This window comes from Nerophis ophidion, linkage group LG10 (genome assembly GCF_033978795.1).
Source record: "Nerophis ophidion isolate RoL-2023_Sa linkage group LG10, RoL_Noph_v1.0, whole genome shotgun sequence".
Classification (NCBI taxonomy): Eukaryota; Metazoa; Chordata; class Actinopteri; order Syngnathiformes; family Syngnathidae; genus Nerophis; species Nerophis ophidion.
Window position 1 is genome coordinate 17,539,319 of NC_084620.1, and position 24,658 is coordinate 17,563,976.

Consider the following 24,658-nt stretch of genomic DNA (forward strand, 5'->3'; position numbering starts at 1 on the left):
TTAAACAAACTGGACTTGTGTTATTGCACTCAAGGAACATTTTACAAATATTTTACATATTACATATTGCCTGCCATAATCTAAATTTAGGTTGAAATCGAACAGAAAGCTTGATTGACAAGGTATTACATGCTTCATGATTTATGGTTGCCAATTTCGAAATGTGCTTTAAAGACAAATAAAATCATCTTTAAAAACTGAAAACAATATTATAGCTAAAAGTACACAGATGAGACATGCAGGTAAAGCACATATTGTTAAAGATAAAACAAAAATTGAATATTGGGAATTAGTTACAAAATTTAGGCAATTCACTTGCAATTTTTTTTATGCTACTAGGACTGATTTTGACAGTGCTAATAATTGGCAACAAGCCAACCAGCTTTGTGGGCATTTACGTATCTATATGTGCACATGTTGAGCTGTTAACTGCATCACCTGCCACTCTTTAAACTCCTTGAGCAGGTCTGGATGTTTGTTATTTAAATGTTGAACTAAATTTGAAGCAAAGGTGGAAATGTTCTATGCTGTACTTTTGTGTTTAAAGCCTTACCTTTATTAGTAGTTTTGAAGCCCAGATACCTTCATTTTGTGCTTCACGCACCTTCTTTATTAACCAGTAGAATTGCTATTGTTTTAGCAATGTTTTTATTCATCAACGTCACCGCCGCACAGCAGCATATGTCGATGGTAAAAAATGTACTGGTATTTTTCAAAGGCATTAGTACCCTTTTTAATTCATTAGTACCACAATACTTGGGGTTGTTGGTTGTTGATGCAACCAACAATCCTAGTCCCACTATTATTTTTTGAATGTATGTAGTGGTCATGTTTTCACATTCACAAACTTTTCATCAGAATTTTAGCTAGCTGGTAACGTTACAAACTAACATGTAATATGTTAAATAACTCATGCAGAAATCAGGGAATTTGATCTGGCCCTACATGGGCGAGTCAGCACCTGAAATCCCTTACTCGGAAGGGCGAGATTCATATCCCATACCCCTCGTTATGCCCACTACCGATAAATGAAAATATCAATTGGGGCACAGTGCCCAACCTCATGGGAATGCGCAAAATGTAGGGATATGGCTAAAAAGTAGGGCAAGGGGGTGCGTTTCTCTCATACTGATCACTGGAAAAACACTCCGTAGATGTAAAAAAATCCAATCAATCCAATCCACTTTATTTATATAGCACATTTAAACAACAAGAACATTTCCAAAGTGCTGCACAGCCATGTTAAAAACAATATTAAAAAACAATATTATGCTCCACCAATGACTGAATAAAAACAAAAAATAAATAAATATAAAACCAATATGAAAAAAATATATAAAAATAAATATGATTAAAAACAATTTTAGATGGTAAAATCAATTAACACAGTAAAATACAAATCAAAAAGTATAACAACACAGAGGATAACAGAGGACCACACAACTCACGTAGTGTTAAAAGCCAAAGAATAAAAGTGGGTCTTAAGACGAGACTTAAAACACTCCACTGTGAAAGCAGTTTGAACATGGAGGGGCAGAGTGTTCCAGAGCTTAGGGCCACAGAAAAGGCCCTGTCTCCCCTTGTTTTAAGTCTGGTCTAGGGCACCACGAGCTGGAGCTGGCTCTCGGACCTCAGAGCGCGGGCAGGAGTGTAAATTTGGATGAGGTCCGAGATATACTGAGGTGCCAGTCCATGTAAAGATTTGAAAAACAAACAGCAATGTTTTAAAATCAATTCTAAAATGAACAGGGAGCCAGTGCAAACTCTGAAGAATTGGGGTTATATGCTGGCGTTTCCTGGTCCCTGTTAAGTCGTGCTGACTACTTTACAAAAAAAGTATTGTTACTTTATTTAAAGATGGTCTTTGCATTAAAAAGCTTGCCCACACCCTGAAACTGAGCTGCCAAAACTTTAGCGCTCTAACATTGACATGTGCAGGCAGTGATATGTGATACGACAGGTTACACTCAGAACAGGCCTTGCCTTGGTCGACCAAAATAGTAGAGTGGATATACTCACCGTCGTATCAAGAGATTGTGTTTGGAATACAGATGTATGAATGCTGCCATCATTGCTGCAGAATACAGTGAAGCGTGGGAATTTAATGCCCAAAAGAGTCAAGTCCGTTCTGGAAGATAATGATAGCCTCACAGAATATTGACATTTTGTCTTTTAAAAAACAAAGAAGCAGTTCAAATATTAATGACTGTATAAAGAGTTATTTTGAAGGGGACACTAATTTACCCTGGTATGCAAACTGTATACTGACTACTTTACGTTGTATCAAAGTGTCTTTTCAACAGTTTTGTCCCATAAAAAGATACACTATAACATTTGCAAAATGGGTGGTGCCTTGTATATTTAAAAGAGTGACAGTGAAAAGTTGATTTGGAATTCAACCAAAATGTGTCACAAACAAAACATTGCTAAGTAGTTTCTAATCTCATGAGACTTTTTTTTGTTTGTTTTTTGTCCTGTCCAGCTCCTCAGGCAAATCATATATTTGATGTAGCTGCCCATATCGGCTGTTCAGATTTACTTTACAAAAGAGAAGTGTAGGATACTTCTCTTGTTGCCTTATTTGAAATTGACTTTATTAAATGTATTTTTATTATCATTTGGTGCAGCCGGGCCGGAGCAGGAGGGGATAGAAAGAGAAAAAAAGGAAGACAGAGGGGGAAATTATGGGGATAAGAGGGGGATTAGACGGAGAGACAAAAACAACAACAGCAAACACAACGATTTTTTATTTGATTTTTATTAAGGATCCCCATTAGCTGGTTGCCACAACAACCCACTAGTCTTCCTGGGGTCCACAACTCAACAACTTCTGAACAATAACAACAAAAACAACAACAACACCAGCACATACAATATGTACAAATATGATCGTAAAAGTGATAGCAAAGAAACAGTTAGTGAAATAAATAATAATATAGTAATGACAATGAGCATTTTTACACTACAACTGGAACAATACAAATACCAATAGAAAAAGCACTATTGACTATGAACAATACCAATAGTTTACCTCTATGATCAACAATACAGTTGATCAAATGCAACAATACATATACAAATTGATAACTAGAAAGATTAAAAAAAATTAAAATAAAAAAGAGGAATACTGAAAGATGGAGGGGATAATCTCATGAGACTTTACCAACACTTTAATTTCTCATGTACGTGGCTTCTTTTCGTTTGTTTATTTTTATCCCTTGATGGCAAAATGGACAGATTAACTTTTTAGGTCAGCATGGAAATCAACCATATTTGGGAAAACAATTTTGCCTCCAAGACACAAAAAATACGGTATGAAGGTTTCGAAAAAGATGTATACAAATATGACATTTAAAATGTGAACATACTCGTGATCGTGAAACTTCAGCTACTCATTTGGCACCATAGTCAATGGTGGTAATATCTTTGATGTGTTTTTTCTTTCTTTTTAAAAACGCAACTAAATGGGATCCCCACATATAAAAAAGAATCTAATTTGCAACTTTTCACCTCAAAGAAAAAGGCTAAAACGTCAAGGTTGGTTGTCAAATCAGACCATCTGATTCAAATTGACAAAAAGTAGGCTATATTAAGACACTCCCAAGTTGTCATACCTCACCATTTTTTTATTCGTATTTTATCCTACCAGTGATGAGTGATGATAACCATAGAACTAGGTAGTAGGAACATGGCAAATGAATGTAAGAAAGATGTAAACACAACCCTACCAGTTTGAACCAACAAAATATGAATGAGAATATTAAAATGTTGTTAGCACAGTTAATTAAACATATGATGGTCACGCTTTGACACTGGAACAGAGTAATTTGAATATAATTTATTCCTGTGAGGGGAAAAAAGGCTTAAACGTGTATTTCATGTTTGACTTTAGATGAAGGAAAAGTGTTACAAAGTGTTTTAAAGGATTGTTTAATTAGTTTTTGTTCTGTACTAAATAGTCTATATATGAGTGGTGGCCACTCTTAGCCTCATTGGGGTCCACGGAAAGATTTTGTTTTCATATATTTTTCCGTCCAATTGAATTCAGAAGGGCCGATCTTCCACAACACGCCTATCCGACCACATTTGGAAGAACCAATACATAATAAGGTCCTCTAAAGCAGTGGTTCTCGAACTTTTTTCAGTGATGTACCCCCTGTGAACATTTTTTTGATTCAAGTACCCCCTAATCAGAGCAAAGCATTTTTTGTTGAAATAAAGAGATAAAGAAGTAAAATACAGCACTATGTCATCAGTTTTTGATTTATTAAATTGTATAACTGCAAAAATATTGCTCATTTGTAGTGGTCTTTCTTGAACTATTTGGAATAAAAGATATAACAATAACTAAAACGTTGAAAATTAAACAAGTGATTCAATTATAAAAGCTTTCTACACATAGAAGTAATCATCAGCTTAAAGTGCCCTCTTTGGGGATTGTAATAGAGATCCATCTGAATTCATGAACTTAATTCTAAACATTTTTTCACAAAAAAAGAAATCTTTAACATCAATATTTATGGAACATGTCCACAAAAAATCTAGCTGTCAACACTGAATATTGCATTGTTGCATTTCTTTTCACAGTTTATGAACTTACATCCATATTTTGTTGAAGTATTATTCAATAAATATATTTATAAAAGATTTTTGAATTGTTGCTATTTTTAGAATATTTAAAAAAAATCTCACGTACCCCTTGGCATACATTCAAGTACCCCCAGGGGTAAGCATACCCCCATTTGAGAACCACAGCTCTAAAGCAGGGATTTTCAAACTGTGGTTTGTGTACCACTAGTGGTACGCAGGCGCCATCTAGTGGTACGCCAACAATTTACTTGATTAAAATACAGTGTTTCCCTATATGCAAACACAGTGTTACGGTTTAAACTGTGTGTAATGTTACAGTCGCCTAATATATTAAATATACGTGAAAATTAAAACCTCTGCCTTTTTAAAAAAAATTACTTAGGCCAACTACGCAATGTCATTAATTGAGTAACATGGACCCCGACTTAAAAAAGTTGAACAACTTATTAGGGTGTTACCATTTAGTGGTCAATTGTTCGGAATATGTACTGTACTGTACAGTCTCCTAATAAAAGTATCAATCAAAATCAAAAAGTCATTATGGTGGTACTTGGAAAGCAATGTTTTTTTTCTGAGGTGCTACTTGGCAAAAAAAAAAAAAAAAATGTTTGAGAACCACTGCTCTAAATCTTTGTCTGGTAGGTTTTTTTGTGCATCATTTCGTCTTAGCTTTTTCCAAATGACTTTGGTGGTTCCTGTTGTCTTCAGTCTCCATTGTGCCTCAGCCAGTGGATCAAACAAATGATAAAGCGCTTAAAGGAACAGTACATTGTTATTATTTAATATTACAGCTAAAATTGGATGTATTTTGGAAGGATTCATATGTTTCCATTGTTTAAGTTTCCTTTACTTCCCCCGTCTGTTGTTCCCAACCAGGCGCGCTTCAGATCGAGCAGAGCGAGGAGTCTGATCAGGGAAAGTACGAATGTGTGGCGACCAACAATGATGGAACGCGCTACTCTTCACCGGCCAACCTTTACGTCCGAGGTATGCTATGCATATTATTTATTGATTGATTGTTTTTTAAAGCCTGTAGGCACCATATAAAGTAAGTATACACTTTTATTCATCAACTTTTTTTTTCCTGCACTAATGTGAACCAATTTGCTCTGCTTTGCTTTTTCCAATCCGTTTTTTCTCCCTCGTTTGATGGAATCCTCCCTATTTTCCCCATTGGAGAACAGCACCTGTTTTATAAAAGTTAATCATACAAATATGACACATGTTCAGACTGATTTACCACATTTTTACTTTATTTGATTTGCTCAGCCTTAATTACTGACAGTATATTTCAAAAGTGGGCAACATGTAACCCATGGGTCATATATGGCTGAGGAAATCTTTTTTCCCACCCTGACACACAAAATAAAAAATTCAAAACAGAAAAGGAATTGTTTTCCTTTTAAGAAAAAACATAATTGTGACAATTGTTTTTGTCATATCGCCCAGCCTTACGTGGTACACTATATTCCTTTTTGTGACCCGACATGCAACTCTAAAACCACGAAAAACGTCAACAGAGACTATTTCATGAGCTTTAAAAAAAATAGAAATGATTTTAAAAATGTTGTCCACCCTTGACCAAGATGGACAAAAGTGTTGGGACGCCTGGCGTACAGGAAGTAAGATGGTAGAATATTTGCTCTTTAAAACAAGATCTTTCAGATTGTTTAAAGTTTTTAGTAATTATTATTATTATTGTCCTATTTTATTTCCATGATTGTCATATCATGGATAACCAACGAAAGTGCCATGCAATTGCAAATGTTTGTATCAAAAAGCAAGTCCCGATACTTTTGTTCCATATTGTGTGTCTCAATGTGTTTTTGCATAAATGTAGTTTATTTGTGGTTGTTAGCTTTCTGAAGGAAAACAGAAGTTATCCAAGTGTCATTTACTGAGTTTTACTGAAGCACGGTGCAGTCCTTCGAATTCGCCTGTTTACTCTCCCCTGTTTTTTCTCCTCATTTTTCTTTTTTTTTCTGTTGAAAATAAATCCTCAGAACTCCGAGAAGGTTGGTGCATTTTTCCTCTCTATCAAATTACAGCAAGAAATACGCTAAAATTGTGTTGAAATGTAATTTGTTGTCAATATTACTTTAATTGTTATCACCCATGTATTGAATGGTCATTATCGCTACAGGTGCATGCCTTTTTGCATATTTAAAAGCCACATAATTCATATTTGCATCTCATTTGCATGTTCTCAATGTGCACACGTGGCCTCTATGATTGATTTAAGTTCTAGAAGCATATAGTAATTGAATAAATGCTCATGTTCTTCGATGCAAATGCCACTAACGACTTAAAGAATGTACCGGTAGTTTTAAAGGCTTAAGTAATGATATTTCAATGAGCAGGGATAATTTTATGTCACTTGGGAAAGGACGTCCAATTGGATTCTAATTAAATGTTTAATGATGTAAGACACGTCTGTTACACTACTCTTGCATCAAGTGTTGATTGTCAATGAAAAAGACGTTGGAAAATATTAATGAATGAATCAATCAATTTATATAGCCCTGAATCACAAGTGTCTCAAAGGGCTGCACAAACCATAACGACATCCTCGGTAGAGCCCACATAAGGGCAAGGAAAAACTCACCCCAGTGACAAGCACTAGGTCTATCGTATTACCGTTGCGATGCGTGGGTTCATTTATTATTTGTGTAAAACCACAGCTATCAATTATAGTCTGGAGCGCCACGCACGGTGGGTCCGATGGGGTATTCATATGGATATTAAAGTCCTCCATTATAATTATATTATCGGCGTGCGTCACTAGATCAGCAACAAACTCTGAGAATTCACTGATAAAGTCCGAATAGGATCCTGGGAGGCGGTAGATAACAGCCAGGTATAGAGGCAGCGGTGTGACAGACCTCATAGTAAGCACCTCAAACGATTTGTATTTATTTTTTAGGTTAGGACTAAGGTTAAAGTTTTCGTTGTATATTAGTGCAACCCCCCCACACCTTTTAAGGGGACGGGCAATATGTGCATTCGTATAGTTAGGAGGAGATGCCTCATTTAGCGCAAAAAAGTCAACTGGTTTAAGCCAGGTTTCGCTGAGACCTATGACGTTAAGATTGTTGTCTCTAACTAATAACGTTTTGGGAGACAATGATCTTATTTTTAAAAAGCCCATATTATAGGTACCGGGCTGTTTTAAGGAGTTTTTAATCAAATTATCCATAGTAGCAATATTAATAATGTTGCGTTTACTATGCGTAGTGCACTTAGAATAATTATGACCATATCTAGGAATTGATATGACAGGAATTTTCAGATTGTTTGCTTGGTGCTGGGATAAACTGAACGCATCATAATTTGCCACCTCAGTAGAACGCATGTCCAACTCTGACACAGTCATAGCAGAAAAAACATTATGTGAGTTGTGTATTATTCTAAGAGAATTGCTATTTGTGCAGGGATTATCCAGCCTGGTGCTGGCTAGTTCTAATTTAACTGACTCCTCACCCAGACTAGCAGGCTCTGTAATTGCTTGTGACCGGACTTGCTCCAGTGCAGTTAGTCAAGTGTGACTTAAACAGAAATCTATGTTCCTAGACAAGATGATAGCGCCTTCACGGTTAGGGTGAAGGCCGTCTCTCATCTGCAAGCCAGGTTTGCCCCAGAAAGAGGGCTAATTATCAATATACGTTAGTCCCTGTTGTCTACAGAAGCTAGCCAGCCACTTACAGTATTAAGCGAGACTAATCTGCTATATCTCTCATCATTGCCTCTCGCAGGCAGGGGGCCAGAGACAATTACTCGATGCCTGGACATCTTTCTAGCGAGATCACAAGTCCTGGCTATGTTTCTCTTTGTAATCTCTGACTGTCTCATCCTAGTGTCATTGGAGCCAACGTGTACAATTATGTTCACATAACTAGTGGTGCGATTAGCCTATCGTACGTGTTTACTAGTTCTGTTGCTAGTTAGCTCCCTAAGATTAGCTTCAATGTCAGGTGCTCTGGCCCCGGGAATACACTTAATTGTGGCTGGTTTGCTAAGCTTTATGTTTCGGGTGATGGAGTCCCCTATGACTAAAGTGTGGTGCTCAGTGGACCGGGGTGTAGGACTAGCTAAAGGGCTAAATCTAGCTAAAATGCTAGCAGATGTGTCCGCAACATCTAAGGTTACAAAATTACACTATTCTAACTGGCGGACACGGCTCTCTAGCAGAGCCAACCTATCCATGAGAAAGGTGCACGAAGCGCATGAAGCCATACTCACAGTACTTTCTGTCACCGAGTGGAGTGCCAGCTGTCTCCGGGAAATATCTCATTTGAGTATTTTCCGCCATTCGACCAAGTGCGGTAGAGAATGGATGGATGGAATATTTTCTCTGAAGACTACAGCTTTTTTTTTTTACGGCCACCAAGTGTATATATATATATATATATATATATATATATATATATATATACACACCAAGTATATATACACCAAGTATATTTATATATATACATGTGTATATATATATATATATCTATATATACATATATATATATATGCACACCAAGTATATATATATATATATATATATATATATATATATATATATATATATATATATATATATATATATATGCACACCAAGTATATATATATATATATATATATATATATATATATATATATATATATATATATATATTAAGGGTGGGCAAATTAATGCGTTAATTATGAGTTAACTCATCAATCTATTAACACCGACAATTATTTTATCGCACATTTGCGTATGTTGTTTACAGCTTTTATTTTGTTAACGCCTTTTCTTAACAAGATGGCGTCGCCCAGCGTCGAAGGGCTCTTGGTAAAGATGGAACATTTGGCAAAAATACCGGACAATTCTGCAAATTTCATGGCTGGCTTAAAGCGTGGTCACTCCGGGATCACTTACGACCGCCAGACAATTCTGAATGTGGATAGATCGGGCCGGTTTGGACTGAATGACGCGTGCTTGCTAGACCGGCTAGCTAGCATGGGAATACTTTGCCGGCTACATCCAGCGGCCTGTGAAGCAGCGGAGTATATGTGTTGTCTGTCTATTTATGAATAATGCAGACGAGGAGTGTTGGCTGAGTTCTTAACGTTTGCTTTCAGAGCGTGCATATCACAACATACAAGATGCCGTCATGGCGACACACAACCTATACCGGGCTACCGCGCATGCTCATCACTCCTGTTGCATGCTGGGTAGGGTAGTTATTTTATTCCCTGGCTCATAACATCACAATATAGTACCATGTATATGATGCGTTCAGTTTATCAAAGCACCAAGCAAACAATCGGAAAATTCCCATCATATCTATCCCTAGATATGGTCTTAATTATTTTAAGTGCACTACGCAGAATAAACACAACATTATTAATATTGCTACTACGGATAATTTCATCAAAAATTCCCTAAAACAGCCCACTACCTATAATATAGGTTTTTTAAACATAAGATCCCTGATAAAAAAAATGTTTCTGCTGTTACCTCAGAAATTGCCTGTTCAGATGTTATGATTGTGGCTCAGAGATTTGTATGTAGATTATATTTATTTTCCATAACAAACAGGATAACTTAAATACCCTGGCAGTGGTAGTAATAAGCTTAAATGTTTGTATTTACATTTTTTGAGTTGATTTTCATAAAATATGCTATTTAACTGCTACTGTTTAACAAGTACTGATTTAAATTGTGTTTGCACAACAAATGTTTTGGCGCTTTTGTTCATGTGGGGGAATACTCCAATAAAGGTGCACTACACACTACTTTTGAATTCATTATTGGGCTTTGCGTATACAATGCAGTTAATCGCGATTAATCAGAGAAATAGTGCGATTAACTTCGATTAAAATGTTCAATCGTTGCCCAGCCCTAATATATATACTTGGTATATCATGCTATATGTATGTATATATATATATATATATATATATATATATATATATATATATATATATATATATATATATATACATGTATATGTTTATACATATAAATAATATATATATATATATACACACATATACATGTATATGTGTATATGTATATTATTTTATGTATATTATTTTTTGTTTAGTTATATATATATACATATACATACATACAGTACATACATACATGTATATGTGTTTATGTATATTATTTTTTGTTTATTTATATATATATATATATATATATATATATATATATATACATATATATATATATATATATATAGATATAGATATAGATACACACACACATAAATAGCTTAATATATAACCATTTTTCTTGTTGAAGGCAAAATAGACAAAACATTAATGTATCCATAATACAACATTCCAAATTGCATCAATTTGAGTCCATTTAAAATGTTCTTAAATGTACAATGGGTGAAAGATTTATATACTGTGTAGGTTCAAATACAAACATAGACACTTCCGCCCGAATGCAGCTGAGATAGGCTCCAGCACCCCCCCGCGACCCTGAAAAGGACAAGCGGTAGGAAATGGATATATGAATATCATGCTTGTATTTAAGCTTCCGAACGAAAAAAATACTTAAAACTATTATTCGTATTAATATTGTTACTGTGGGCTTAATAACGAGTGCATGTAAACACAAGATAGAATCATCATTCATATTTCAATTTCCATTGTGGATGTTGATTCTATTTTTTTTATTGTCATGGACTTTTTTTGTGTTTTTAAAATCCATCCATCCATCCATTATATACCACTTGTCCTTTTGGCTAGCAAAAACAATTTTTTTTCTGATACCATTCAAATGATTGCCCATTTAGTGTGCATTCTTTCACTCGACCTACTGCAAGTGTCGTGCCACAACATTAGACGAGCCCAATCAAGTTTTTAAAAATCATTAAATATATGCATTGTGTCCTTATTCGAAGAGCAGTTCGGAGGAAACATCAGGACTTAAAATTAATATGGCACCCGTGCCCTTGTCATAAATTTGGGATTGACAGCAACTGTATGTCTAATCTTTTGTGGGATAAAATATTATTGTCATTGTGGATTTCAATCATTATCATCTTTAATGCTTGAACGTTATGCAAACTTTCCATCAAGGTGGCAGCAGTGCTCAAATGAATGAACAGGCTGACTAGGAAATATAACAAAGATCCGTATACAGTTTGTAATGAGAATATACAGCTTAAAGTTCATAAATAGGATTACATTCGTTTGGAAAAAGTGCTAGTCAATAACTAGCTTGACATATACAAATAAATATATCTGATCAGGTTCTCAATAGTATTTCAGTTTATGTCCCTAGTGGCTCATAAGACCAAAGTAGATACAATCTGCAGCCTTTTCCAGAGATATGTTTATGTGTTCATTTCTAAAAATGATTTTGGTATTGTACACCACTGCATCATCATAAAATGTTGATGAAGATGCAGTACTTTGTGAATGTTGTTGTTTACATCCATTGACCACGGAATGTGTTTATTTAATTATGTTTTGCCATCAATATTCATGATGTATGCATAATTTTCCAGTGGTTCTGTTCCTAAAAAATGTTTTCCGTTTCCTCCTAGTGCGCCGCGTCCCACCGCGCTTCTCCATCCCGCCCACAGACAATGAGATAATGCCGGGCGGCAGCGTCAACATCACATGCGTGGCGGTGGGTTCGCCTATGCCATATGTCAAATGGATGCTCGGTGCTGAGGACCTAACCCCGGAGGACGACATGCCCATCGGACGCAATGTCTTGGAGTTGACGGATGTGCGACAGTCGGCCAACTACACTTGTGTGGCCATGTCTACGCTGGGCGTCATCGAGGCGGTGGCACAGATTACAGTCAAAGGTATGCACATCCAATTATTTCCAATATAAGGGGTTTGATCATAAAGTATGTGTTATTATACATATATTCTATTATACGTTCACAAATAGGCACCGCCTTCATATGTGAGAATTTTCTTATTCAGATCAAAGCTTTACTCATTAAGGATTATTTAAAAAAATATAAAAAATCCATCCATCCATTTTCTACCGCTTGTCCGTTCTCGAGGTCAGGTGGAATACATTTAAAACATTGTATAACCCCAAACATTTAAAAAATAAAACAAATATACAGTGTTACCTTAACTTATGAATCCCCACAACTTATTTAACATTACAAGCTGTCTTTCGGCTTTTTGTTATGCTTTATTTGGTGATCATAAATTTGAGTTACGAGCATTCCTGCCACTTGTAGTCACAACCAGATCTACACAATCCTGCCCTCTAACCACTATAAGTGAGAAAGTGAGCGCAAAGGACGACACACACCGAATCAGAAAACAAAACCATTTAGAATATGTCCTACAATGTGGCAGACTCGGCGTGGCTGCCCGACCGCAGCGTCATCAGTCTTCAACACTGACGCAGAATTCAGCTTACGAACCAAAACATCGCTGAACATATCCATGAAAATATGGATAAGACGACATGTTTCAGGACCTTATTTTCTCCTGACTCTACAAACTGGATGAACACGCATTAGCTTTGCTCACTGGGTTTTATGCAGACATACAGTACATGCCTGTTGCTGTCAACTCTGACCTCTACAGTCCACTCAATGATGTCCATATGCAACATAAACAACATTTTCTTAGTTCTTATTGATACACGACAGACAAGAAGCCTGAAGGACAGTTCGCTTTATTCCGCTCCTAAGGGAACAATATTTTTGCAATATCAGCAAAAATGGTTCGTTTTTTGTAATGTAAATTTATTAAAACTGATGTCCTTGGACCATTTCTGCATTAATCTGCCCACATAAAATAGACAAAACATTTTTTTTGTTATTTGGTTATTATTTGGTTGTTCATATATATATATATATATATATATATATATATATATATATATATATATATATATATATATGTGTGTGTATATGTGTGTGTGTGTGTGTGTATATATATGTGTGTGTATGTATATATATATATGTGTGTGTATATACAGTGGGCCAAAAAAGTATTTAGTCAGCCACCGATTGTGCAAGTTCTGGGAAACCAAAAAGTTCTATTTTGGTTTTATCTGACCACATGAAATTCTCCCAATCCTCTGCTGTATCATTTATGTATCCATTTTGGTATAAACTCAACTTGTCGTGTTTGGAGGAAGAAGAATACTGAGTTGCATCCCAAGAACACCAGACCTACTGTGAAGCTTGGGGGTGGAAATATCATGCTTTGGGGCTGTTTTTCTGCTAAGGGGACAGGACGATTGATCCGTGTTAAGGAAAGAATGAATGGGGCCATGTATCGTGAGATTTTGAGCCAAAACCTCCTTCCATCAGTGAGAGCTTTGAATGGTTGACCAAATACTTATTTTCCCACCATAATTTACAAATACATTCTTAAAAATTCCTACAATGTGAATTCTTGGATTTTTTTTCACATTCTGTCTCTCACAGTTGAAGTGTACCTATGATGAAAATTACAGACCTCTGTCATAATTTTAAGTGGGAGAACTTGCACAATCGGTGGCTGACTAAATACTTTTTTGCCCCACTGTGTATATATATATATATATATATATATATATATATATATATATATATATATGTGTGTGTATATATATATATGTGTGTATATATATATATATATGTATATATATATATATATATATATATATATATATATATATATATATATATATATATATATACATTAAAAACTATGTGAGAATACAAATTTATAATGGGATCTCTCTTCGATATCACATGTTTATTCCCATCTTAAAAATATTATAATTAGAAAATATGTATTGGAAATGTTTTAAAATGAATAAATTAATTATATATTTTATAATTTATAAATTATATTATCATGCAACATGTGACACATGCTCAGTTCTGTTCCATCTACTTTTAGTCCTTAGCTTATTATTATTGTATTTATTATTCATTATTCATTTTTGTTACTATTCTCTGATTGTATTATTTTTTTATGAAATAAATACGTGTATCCATCCATTTTCTACCGCTTATTCCCTTTTGGGGTCGCGGGGGGTGCTGGCGCCTATCTCAGCTACAATCGGGCGGAAGGCGGGGTACACCCTGGACAAGTCGCCACCTCATCGCAGGGCCAACACAGATAGACAGACAACATTCACACTCACATTCACACACTAGGGCCAATTTAGTGTTGCCAATCAACCTATCCCCAGGTGCATGTCTTTGGAAGTGGGAGGAAGCCGGAGTACCCGGAGGGAACCCACGCATTCACGGGGAGAACATGCAAACTCCACACAGAAAGATCCCGAGCCTGGATTTGAACCCAGGAATGCAGGAACTTCTTATTGTGAAGCAGACGCACTAACCCCTCTGCCACCGTGAAGCCTAAATACGAGTATGAAAACGGAGTTATTGGTGATGTCTGTGTACCTAATATTATGTCCTATAAAGCGTGCTTTCACAGAGTCCTTTTTCCAATTATACATTAACCAGGACGGGTCACCTACAGAGGTGTTCTTAACGCTTTTAGACATGCCCCAACACAAGCCTCTTCGTCGTGTTAAGACACCGGAAAATACCGTTATGGGCTTATCTCTGCATCCTCTGCAGGCACGCCACTTATCTGAACTCAATCATATCTACGCTGCCTCGCAAGGGAATCGGCCTCACTTTTTCTTTTTTTTTTTCTTAGACATAACAAAGATATTAGTCACAATATAACAACCTGACATCACTGGCCCCCTGGACCGTACTTCACGCGGTATATAAAGACAATCTATTGCTTTTTGCGCCTTTAGGAATTAAAGCCATAAATCCGGCTAAATTATTAAAGTCATAAACACAACCTGAGATTAGCAAATAACATGACTTTGAACATTAAATAAACATGTAGAGCACATTACCCTCTCATAGCTGCCGTTTGTATTGAAATATATCCTTGCAATAGTAATTATCTAAAACTTGAATATACTTTAGAGTAGTCTGTGTTTAACTCATATAGCTGTATAGATTTACAATCGACTGAAAATGAGTCAAACTGCAGCCATTAGTGTCTCGATTTCTGGCAACACAAGTGAGAAGCAAGATAACTGTCTTGCCTCCAATCAGGCGCAATGGTGATAGAGTCACAGTCTGGGGCTGCATGAATGCTGTTGGTATTTGGGGAGCTACGGTTCATTGGGGGGAATTCCCTAACATGTACTGTGACATTTTGAAGCAGAACATAATGGAGACCTAACACACCTCTAAGATGACAAAGACGAGCTGGAGTTCATGGATTCACTTGTGTTGCCAGCTATTCAGATGTAAATAATGACTGCGTGTTGCAATAATTTCAGAGGGCATTGGACATTGACGACCGTAATACTATAACTCTTCAGCTGCTGAACTGCCAAACATAAAATGGTGGGCGGGACACAAGTGCTTTTAGTGTCAGCCTCGCCAGTTCCAGGTCCGAAACGTCTGTAAAAGTGTCTCAATTTGTCGGATTATATTCTCAGTCATCTATTTTTCAAGTGAGATGCATGATTTATGACCTACAATAAACTTACTGGGAGCAAGGAACCACTCGATTATGTACACATAGGCACACAGGAAGTGATCACAGCCCCGTTAGCGTTTATAATATCAATATCACTAATACTTGGTTAATATTAAAGTCACAAAATGTAAATTGAATATTGTTGAGGCTTTTTTAATAGTGATCTGAGATTATTGGCGAAATAATGGAGCTCCCATTGGCTTCACCCTAGGCAGACTTTTATTTACGTTTATTTAATATGTGGAATGGTTGATCACACTCCTCAGCCTTCCCAGTAAGGTCTATTCGGGTGTACTGGAGAGGAGTCTACGCCGGATAGTCAAACCTCGGATTTCGAAGGAACAGTGTGGTTTTCGTCCTGGTCGTGGAACTGTGGACCAGATCTATACTCTCGGCAGGGTCCTTGAGGGTGCATGGGAGTTTGCCCAACCAGTCTACATGTGCTTTGTGGACTGGGAGAAGGCATTCGACCGTGTCCCTCAGGACGTCCTGTGGGGAGTGCTCAAAGGGTATGGGGTATCGGACTGGCTGATTGTGGCGGTTCACTCCCTGTACGATCAGTGTCAGAGCTTGGTCCGCATTGCCACGATTCCGGTGAGGGTTGGACTCCGCCAAGGCTGTCCTTTGTCACCGATTCTGTTTATAACTTTTATGGACAGAATTTCTAGGCGCAGTCAAGGCGTTGAGGGGTTCCGGTTTGGTGGCCACAGGATTAGTTCTCTGCTTTTTGCAGATGATGTGGTCCTGATGGCTTCCTCTGGCCAGGATCTTCAGCTCTCACTGGATCGGTTCGCAGCTGAGTGTGAAGCGACCGGGAGGAGAACCAGCACCTCCAAGTCCGAGTTTATGGTTCTCGCCCGGAAAAGGGTGGAGTGCCATCTCCGGGTTGGGTAGGAGACCCTCCCCCAAGTGGAGGAGTTCAAGTACCTCAGAGTCTTGTTCACGAGTGAAGGAAGAGTGGATCGCGGTGCGGCGTCTTAAGTAATGCGAACGCTGTATCAATCCGTTTTGGTGAAGAAGGAGCTAAGGCCGGAAGGCAAAGCTCTCACTTTACCGGTTGTTTACGTTCCCATCCTCACCTATAGTCATGAGCTTTGGGCTATGACCAAAAGGACAAGATCACGGGTACAAGCGGCCGAAATGAGTTTCCTCCGCCGGGTGGCGGGACTCTCCCTTAGAGATAGGGTGAGAAGCTCTGCCATCCGGGAGGAACTCAAAGTAAAGCTGCTGCTCCTCCACATCGAGAGGAGCCGGATGAGGTGGTTCGGGCATCTGGTCAGGATGCCACCCGAACGCCTCCCTAGGGAGGTGTTTAGGGCACATCCAACCGGTAGGAAGCCACGGGGAAGACCCAGGAAACGTTGGGAAGACCATGTCTCCCGGGTGGCCTGGGAAGACCTCGGGATCCCCCGGGAGGAGCTGGACGAAGTGGCTGGGGAGAGGGATGTCTGGGCTTCCCTGCTTAGGCTGCTGCCCCCGCGACCCGACCCTGGATAAGCGGAAGAAGATGGATGGATGGATGGAATAATATGTGGAATGCATTAAAAAAATCAATTTGTTGTAATTTATTTCATAATGATAGGCAAAATTAAAAAAAAATGCAGTTCGCCTTTTAGGGAACTGACAAGAACACTGTAAAATTGTGGTAAGACTAGGTTAAAACATCTTAGTAGTGGTACAGGTGGGACTGAGCAGCTATTTTTATGTCATTGACCATCTGTCAAATGATGACACAACTTTTATGTCATCTCTAGTAACCTCATCATCTTTGCACTATTTTTCCAGCGTTACCCAAGACTCCAGGCACCCCTGTGGTCACCGAGCGTACTGCCACTAGCATCACACTTACATGGGATTCCGGTAACCCCGAACCGGTGTCTTACTACATCATCCAACACAAGTCCAAGTACTCAGAGGACTCCTACAAAGAAATCGACGGGGTGGCGACCACCCGCTACAGCGTAGGCGGTCTAAGCCCCTACTCGGACTATGAGTTCCGCGTGGTGGCGGTTAACAACATCGGGAGAGGGCCGCCAAGTGAGGGCATTGAGGCTAAAACAGCGGAGCAGGCGCCCAGCACGGCCCCGCGGCGAGTCCGGGGCCAAATGCTGAGCGCCACAACGGCCGTCATCAACTGGGAGGAACCGGAAGAAGCCAATGGGCAGATTATGGGCTACAGGATCTACTACACTTTGGATTCCGTGCAGCACGTCAACCTCTGGGAAAAACAGATTGTACGAGGGGCTAACTTTGTCACAATTCAGGGCCTTATTCCAAATAAAACCTACTACATCAAGGTTTTAGCCTACACCTCAGTCGGAGACGGACCACTTTCCCCAGATCTTCAGATCATTGCAAAGACAGGAGGTGAGCCCGGTTTAATTACTCATATAGTCGCAGTGTCACAAACATTTTAGTCACAGTTGCAAACATCTCCGGGCTGTCAACAAAAGCTAATCTCCTGTCTACTTGTCTCCAAGAATAAGAAATGCTAATTGTCTTGTTTACTTGCAATAAGCGCACATCTTGTCATTCCGATTCCAGTTCCTGCCCAACCAACAGATTTCAAGGGTGAAGCTAAGTCAGAAACCAGTATTCTGCTTTCGTGGGTGGCACCGGTCCAAACGGGACAGGAAAACCAAATAACAGGATACGATCTTATGTACAAGAAGAGGGACGATAAAGATGAGGTAAAACTGTTTTAAATGTAGATTTGGTGTGTGTCTTTGCTTCTTACTGTATTGGTGGATTATCAGTAACACCATCCTGGTCACACTGCTTAGTGATGGCAATATGGTTGTCTTGGCCAGTCTGGCATGAACAGCACACCCAAGCTGATCCCACAGTTTAGTTTGAGGTCAAGACTAAATTCTGTCCTCACCCAAATTGTGGAGGTAGATAAACAGTCATAACAGACTGATCACACAGTTGTGGTGCAGAACACTTACACGTCTCCGGAAAGTTAGGTTATAGTCAAGGATATATTTTATCTACTGCCAAATTATGGCTGCAGTCTCTGATAATTAACAGATACGCCACCCTGATCTCACAGTGCAGTCGGTTGGGAATCTGGTTGACTTTGCGACTCTACAATGAACAGCTGAGCCATTTATTCTATAATCACAAAGTTTCACAACAGCCTGGTCACACAATGTTGTAGGATAGCAAAAAGCAGTAGTTATGGCTGATCCCACAAGTGTCTCAAAGTTAAGTAGGGATTTGTGGGTTCTTCCGAGGATGTTGTAGTCGTAATGATTTGTGCAGTCCTTTGAGACATTTGTGATTTGGGGCTATATAAATAAACATTGATTGATTGATTGATTGATCATGATTTAATTTTTTATTACCAATCAAATTCCATACATTGTTCCTAATAAACAGTCTAAGCTCATTGTTGTGGAATTGAAATGTAAATGGCTATAGTTTTGTTGTAGACTTAAGCGACACGGGATCAACACCAGCAGCAGAAGCTAATCTTAATACTGCTGCGCATTTCCCCAGTGATGGATATGCGGGTGATTGAAGTGCTGCCCCACAACATGGTCACATCAAAAAAACGATAATCTACCAAAACTCACATTCTCCAGTTTCTTTGCACATTCATAGACACAAACTGACAACTTTTTCTTTTTTCAGAAGCGGATCAGCTTCGAGCCGACATCCACATACCTCATGAAAGACTTGAAGCCATTTACGACTTACACCTTCCGTCTGGCAGCACGTAGCAAACACGGTGTGGGCGCTTACACCAGTGAAATTTCCGCGGAAACGCCACAAACACGTAGGTCCTCTTCCATATTATCCCATTTTTGGGAAATTTTCCGTTGCACTACGAGAATCAAGAAGCTATCAAGGGGAGGATTCATTTGAAAACACAAACTGTCAACTGGTGCTGTCCAAACTTTCAAAGGACATGTCCTTGTCTCTTGACTTTGCATGTCTGACTGAGCTTTTTATGACGCCACAATAGCAAGACAGAAATTCACGTTAAAATTGATGGGAACACTAGAATCACAGTAATACTGACAAAGACAGCCCAAGTACCAACCAAATACCTTTACTGTATATGTAACAACATAATCCAAACCAGCCTGGACACACACTGCTGTGGGATAGCAACTTAGTAGGCTTTAGCACCCCAGAAAAAATAGCACGGACAAGCTAATCCCACAAGTGTTCGTAAGTTGTTTGAGGTCTTTTTGAACCCCAAATTCTGAAGGTAGGCTCGGATTTAGGCATTACCGGATACGCTAAAAATGACATCAAAGAAAGCTCAGTTTATTTTGTACCACTCAAAGACCTCACATTTATGCAATAATCATTCAAAAAAATTCAAAAATAATTGGCTCGAAATTTCTTACATAAATGTGAAATCTCTGAAAGACCAGGTAGTAAGGTAGGTACAGTTTACCAGACCTTCTGCATGCTAATGTTTGATAATGGAAATCTACTAAAAATCAGTCATGTCTTCTTGTTGGGAAGTTCTCTCGTCGTACAATCAAAGGCTTTTACCACAAACCAACAGGCTTCGGAAAGGTTGGTGACAAATGCAATGTTGTTTTCCTCTTCTTTTTTTTAACAAACCATTTAACGCATCAACCTTTATGTTTTTGGATTGATGGTAACTGCTTGCCAAATTGACACTTTGAATATTTCGGCTTTTTCTACTTTCATCTTTCGGAAGGTAATTGAAGATAAAAAGTTTAAGACGTTTGACGTACAGTATGTTTGTCGTGTTGTCGTATTTTGCAATGTAAGGCAAAGCCGTCCTCTTTCCAACCAACACTCCTACATCCATCATCACCATTGTGTCGGTCTTTTTGTGTTTTTATGATTTTGAACCACCTTTCATTTGTTGTCATTTTTTTGTTTTGTTTCCTTTTTCTCCATTTCTACAATCATTATCAAAACTTTACAAAAAAAAAAAACTAAATGGCCTCACCAAACAACAACTGGTTCACAATTGGACCAACCAGAACCCTCCGGACCGCCAACAGATGTCAAGTGCTATAGCCCTACATCCACTAGTATCCTGGTAAGCTGGCAAGCGCCGACAATGGAATCGCAGAACGGCATCATCACTCGATACAGCATCCAGTACACAGCCAACGAAGGTGGAGAGGATAATGCCGGTGCCGGAAGTGTCGCTGACAACATCCCGCCGGAAAGCACCCGGTTCCTTTTGGAAAACCTGGAAAAATGGACAGAGTACCGTGTGACAGTTACTGCACATACTGACGCAGGAGCAGGACCGGGAAGTGTGCTGCAAGTCATCCGCACAGAGGAGGATGGTATGTGTCCACCACCCCGTGCCCTTAACCCCCCAAAAAACTGACTAATTTCTATCCTTTGGCCTGCTTCTAACACACTTTGGACTGTTTTTACGACTTATTCGACTCTTTTTTTGCGCAACACATGGTATGGCCTCCAACTTCCAATCCCATCTGTCATTTCGGTACTGGTAATGGCAATTACCAAATTACCAAATTTTGACACATTTTTCCTGGACAGAGGGAACACCAACAAAAGGTGGAAGTTATTTTTCCCTAAAGGCCATTTTTTGCAACTGTGTGATGTGGTAAAATCATTTTTGTCATTTTTTTTGCTCGCTTCATAGCCAAAATTCTTGCAGTGCTTCAAGCTTTGCTCCACTTGAAGCCACTCTTTTTGGCTCCACTTTTTTCTTTTGTTTTTTCCACTCTCGTTTCCAGATTAGGTCACTTGCCAGACCTATTTTTTACCCCCCTTTACATTGTTGAAATGTCGCTACATTTTTGTAGTTTTTTTGTTGTTGTTTTTTGGAGCATTTTTTGCGGCTTTGGACAAAACAAAACAAAAAGCTTTTGTCCTTTTGACATTTTGTCCCTTCTATCCCATGATGTCCCCCCTCCAGTTCCTAGCGGGCCACCTCGCAAAGTCGAGGTGGAAGCTGTCAACTCGTCATCAATTAAAGTCATCTGGCGCTCGCCCATGCCCACCAAGCAGCACGGTCAGATCCGAGGGTACCAGGTGCACTATGTCAGGATGGTTAATGGCGAGCCCACAGGACAGCCCGTCATCAAGGACATTCTGATTGATGATGCCCAGGTAACCACACTCACCCATTCTTTATAAGATACTTTTCCATTCTGTCCAGCGGTGATTAATATTTGTTATTGTTGTCTTTTTTTCCTATTCAGTGGGAATATGATGAGACAACTGAGCATGTGAGTAATTTGACCAGATCTTGTGGCCCCTTGTCCCCCGTCACCTCCCACAGACCCTGTCATCCCCTGCATGAGTGACATGTGACTTTTTATGCTCTGTAAATTCTATTAATGTCCCACCAAAGCGTGCATGCTCCCTGAGTTTTGTTATTTATTGCTATCATTTTCAAACTGCATTTGTATTAAGGTTCTTTTCATATCTTAACAGGAAATGGTCGTCTCAGAGCTGCAGGCCGAGACCACATATTCGGTGACTGTGGCGGCGTACACAACAAAAGGCGATGGCGCACGCAGCAAGCCCAAACTGGTCACGACCACTGGTGCAGGTAACCTTAGTGCCCGCAAATCTTCAGAATGACATGGATGCGAACATTGTATGGATGAAAGTAGAGTGGGAGTCCAATGGGAGAAGAACAGAGAGAAAATCATGATAAAGTTTAGGGCAGAAGTGTAAGTATGGTACCCAGGCATCTCTCTCTCCCACCACCACTTCCCGAGAAGTATAGTAAAGTTCCTAAGCCATAGTTCGCTCCAGTGGGCCGTAGGTCTACCCTGGGTGGTGCTGTTAGAATATGATATTCAGGCACTTGATGCAGGGGGCTGAGTTTACATCTTTTGATAAGAAGTACAGTACAACCAAGCCCTCAAGCGTTCAGCTTTAGGATTTTTAGCTAGACATTTAGGGTCGTGCAGGTAAAAAAATTCAATGTCAAGCAGTTACTCCAGAATTAGGCATTTGTAACTCAACTCCATTTTTGCCTCATTTCAGTTTCAATAAATTAATACGAGTGAACATCTCTACGTTAAATGGCGATCCGATATATAACCATACATGGGTTAAGAAGATAGAATTCATTAACAATAATTTTTAAACCATTACGATTCGAGGCAAATGGAAGCTCTGCATGGTGAAAATAAAATTAAATGTATCTTGTCAGAACAATGTCATGTGTTTAATTTTAAATAGACACATACAAAAAGGGTGATTCCTGTATTAATTATTATCAAATATAACTATCAACTTCAAGACATTGAAATCCATAAACTTACAGAAAAGACAAAATGTATGAGTTAAAAAATTTAGATTATGATTAGAACTGTAAATCAATTGTATTCTGTTGATGCTTTGTTTGGTTATATTTTTATTTGTTTTACATCGCAAAATGTTAGAGTATCAAACTTGATCATAAGACTAAAGGGTTGAGATATTCACAAACAAACCAAATCTATTGACTGGCTTATTGACATGAAAGATTGGTTTATTTTCATTTGAAGCATGACAGTGAAGAAATATTAGTTGAAATTTACATCTCAACTGCACAGAGTGGGTGTGTATGTCCTCTCTGCTCTGACGAGAATGGAATGGACTTCATTCTCATAGCACTTAAAAGTACAACAAAATGTGTTTTCAGTACAAGCTGTCTAAAAACAGACATTCAGTAGACAGGGCAGCACCTGTGAGGAAAGGCTCTCAGCAGCACCGCCTGTACTTTGAGGACATAAGACTGACATGCGTTTTCATGTCTCCAAAAAGCCCAAAAATTTGCTAGAATTGTCACTAGTCGCTTTTGAGAAAGAACGTCACAAAGACGAGCTGGAAAGATTCAAAATTTAGCGAGAAAATCGCTAAGTTGACAACACTGTGCCTAGGTGTGTGTGAAAAACAAAGATGCAAACACCCGCCTTAGGTTGCTTCTGATTGGTTTACGTTGTGTGGTGCCTTCCGTGGTTGGCTAGATTTAGGCACAACATTTTTTATAATGATCTGTAAATGGTTCTTCCGTTAAGTCAATCAGAATTACTGTGCCATTTTGCTCTGCCTTCGTTGGCCGCAAAAGAGAACAATACTCTCCTATTACGTCATCACAGAAGTCTCGCAAGATGAGAGTGGCCATATTTTGCAACGGATCTACAATCAACCGATTCATGACTTTCCAACCGGACATCCACCGATCCATATTATATATAGATCGGTCCAGAGGCTTGCCGAACTATGTATTCTTATATCTAAAGTTAAAATCGGTTATCGGATTGTACCAATTATTTATTACATCCATATAAATTTAAAAAAACAATTTATTTTTTTAATGACTATTATAAAGAGGGACAGATTTCACCTTAGTTTATTGGTCTGATTACTACCGTTCACGTCTGCACTCACTACCACGTTTTAGAACACATCTCAAATCTTTGGGTCCCGTTCCAGTTGAACTTTGCCTTGAGTCACCACTCTTAACAAATGGGGACAAACCCAATGATCCAGTTGAATAGAGAACAACACAACAATGTAAGTAGGAATTAAACTTTACCAGACTGTATCCTGTCTCAGACAGCCTCTTCTAAATTCACCAAGGGGTGGGACAATAAGT

At 38.5% G+C, this 24,658-nt stretch overlaps 1 protein-coding gene across 41 annotated transcripts in view; it reads left to right on the forward strand.

Annotated features, from left to right (window-relative positions):
- Window positions 1-24,658, forward strand: part of LOC133560307 (receptor-type tyrosine-protein phosphatase delta) — a 687,524-nt gene that overhangs the window by 604,036 nt on the left and 58,830 nt on the right. For 15 of the 41 annotated variants that reach the window (XM_061912688.1, XM_061912687.1, XM_061912702.1 and 12 more), the window contains 10 exons: window positions 5,467-5,577; window positions 6,594-6,605; window positions 12,132-12,401; window positions 17,869-18,450; window positions 18,628-18,773; window positions 19,720-19,864; window positions 21,060-21,374; window positions 21,977-22,170; window positions 22,263-22,289; window positions 22,498-22,615. In XM_061912688.1, the coding sequence (XP_061768672.1) occupies window positions 5,467-5,577; window positions 6,594-6,605; window positions 12,132-12,401; window positions 17,869-18,450; window positions 18,628-18,773; window positions 19,720-19,864; window positions 21,060-21,374; window positions 21,977-22,170; window positions 22,263-22,289; window positions 22,498-22,615 (1,920 nt within the window). The remainder of the gene's footprint in view (window positions 1-5,466; window positions 5,578-6,593; window positions 6,606-12,131; window positions 12,402-17,868; window positions 18,451-18,627; window positions 18,774-19,719; window positions 19,865-21,059; window positions 21,375-21,976; window positions 22,171-22,262; window positions 22,290-22,497; window positions 22,616-24,658) is intronic. The other 26 variants (XM_061912694.1, XM_061912699.1, XM_061912695.1 and 23 more) reach the window with 5 other exon arrangements.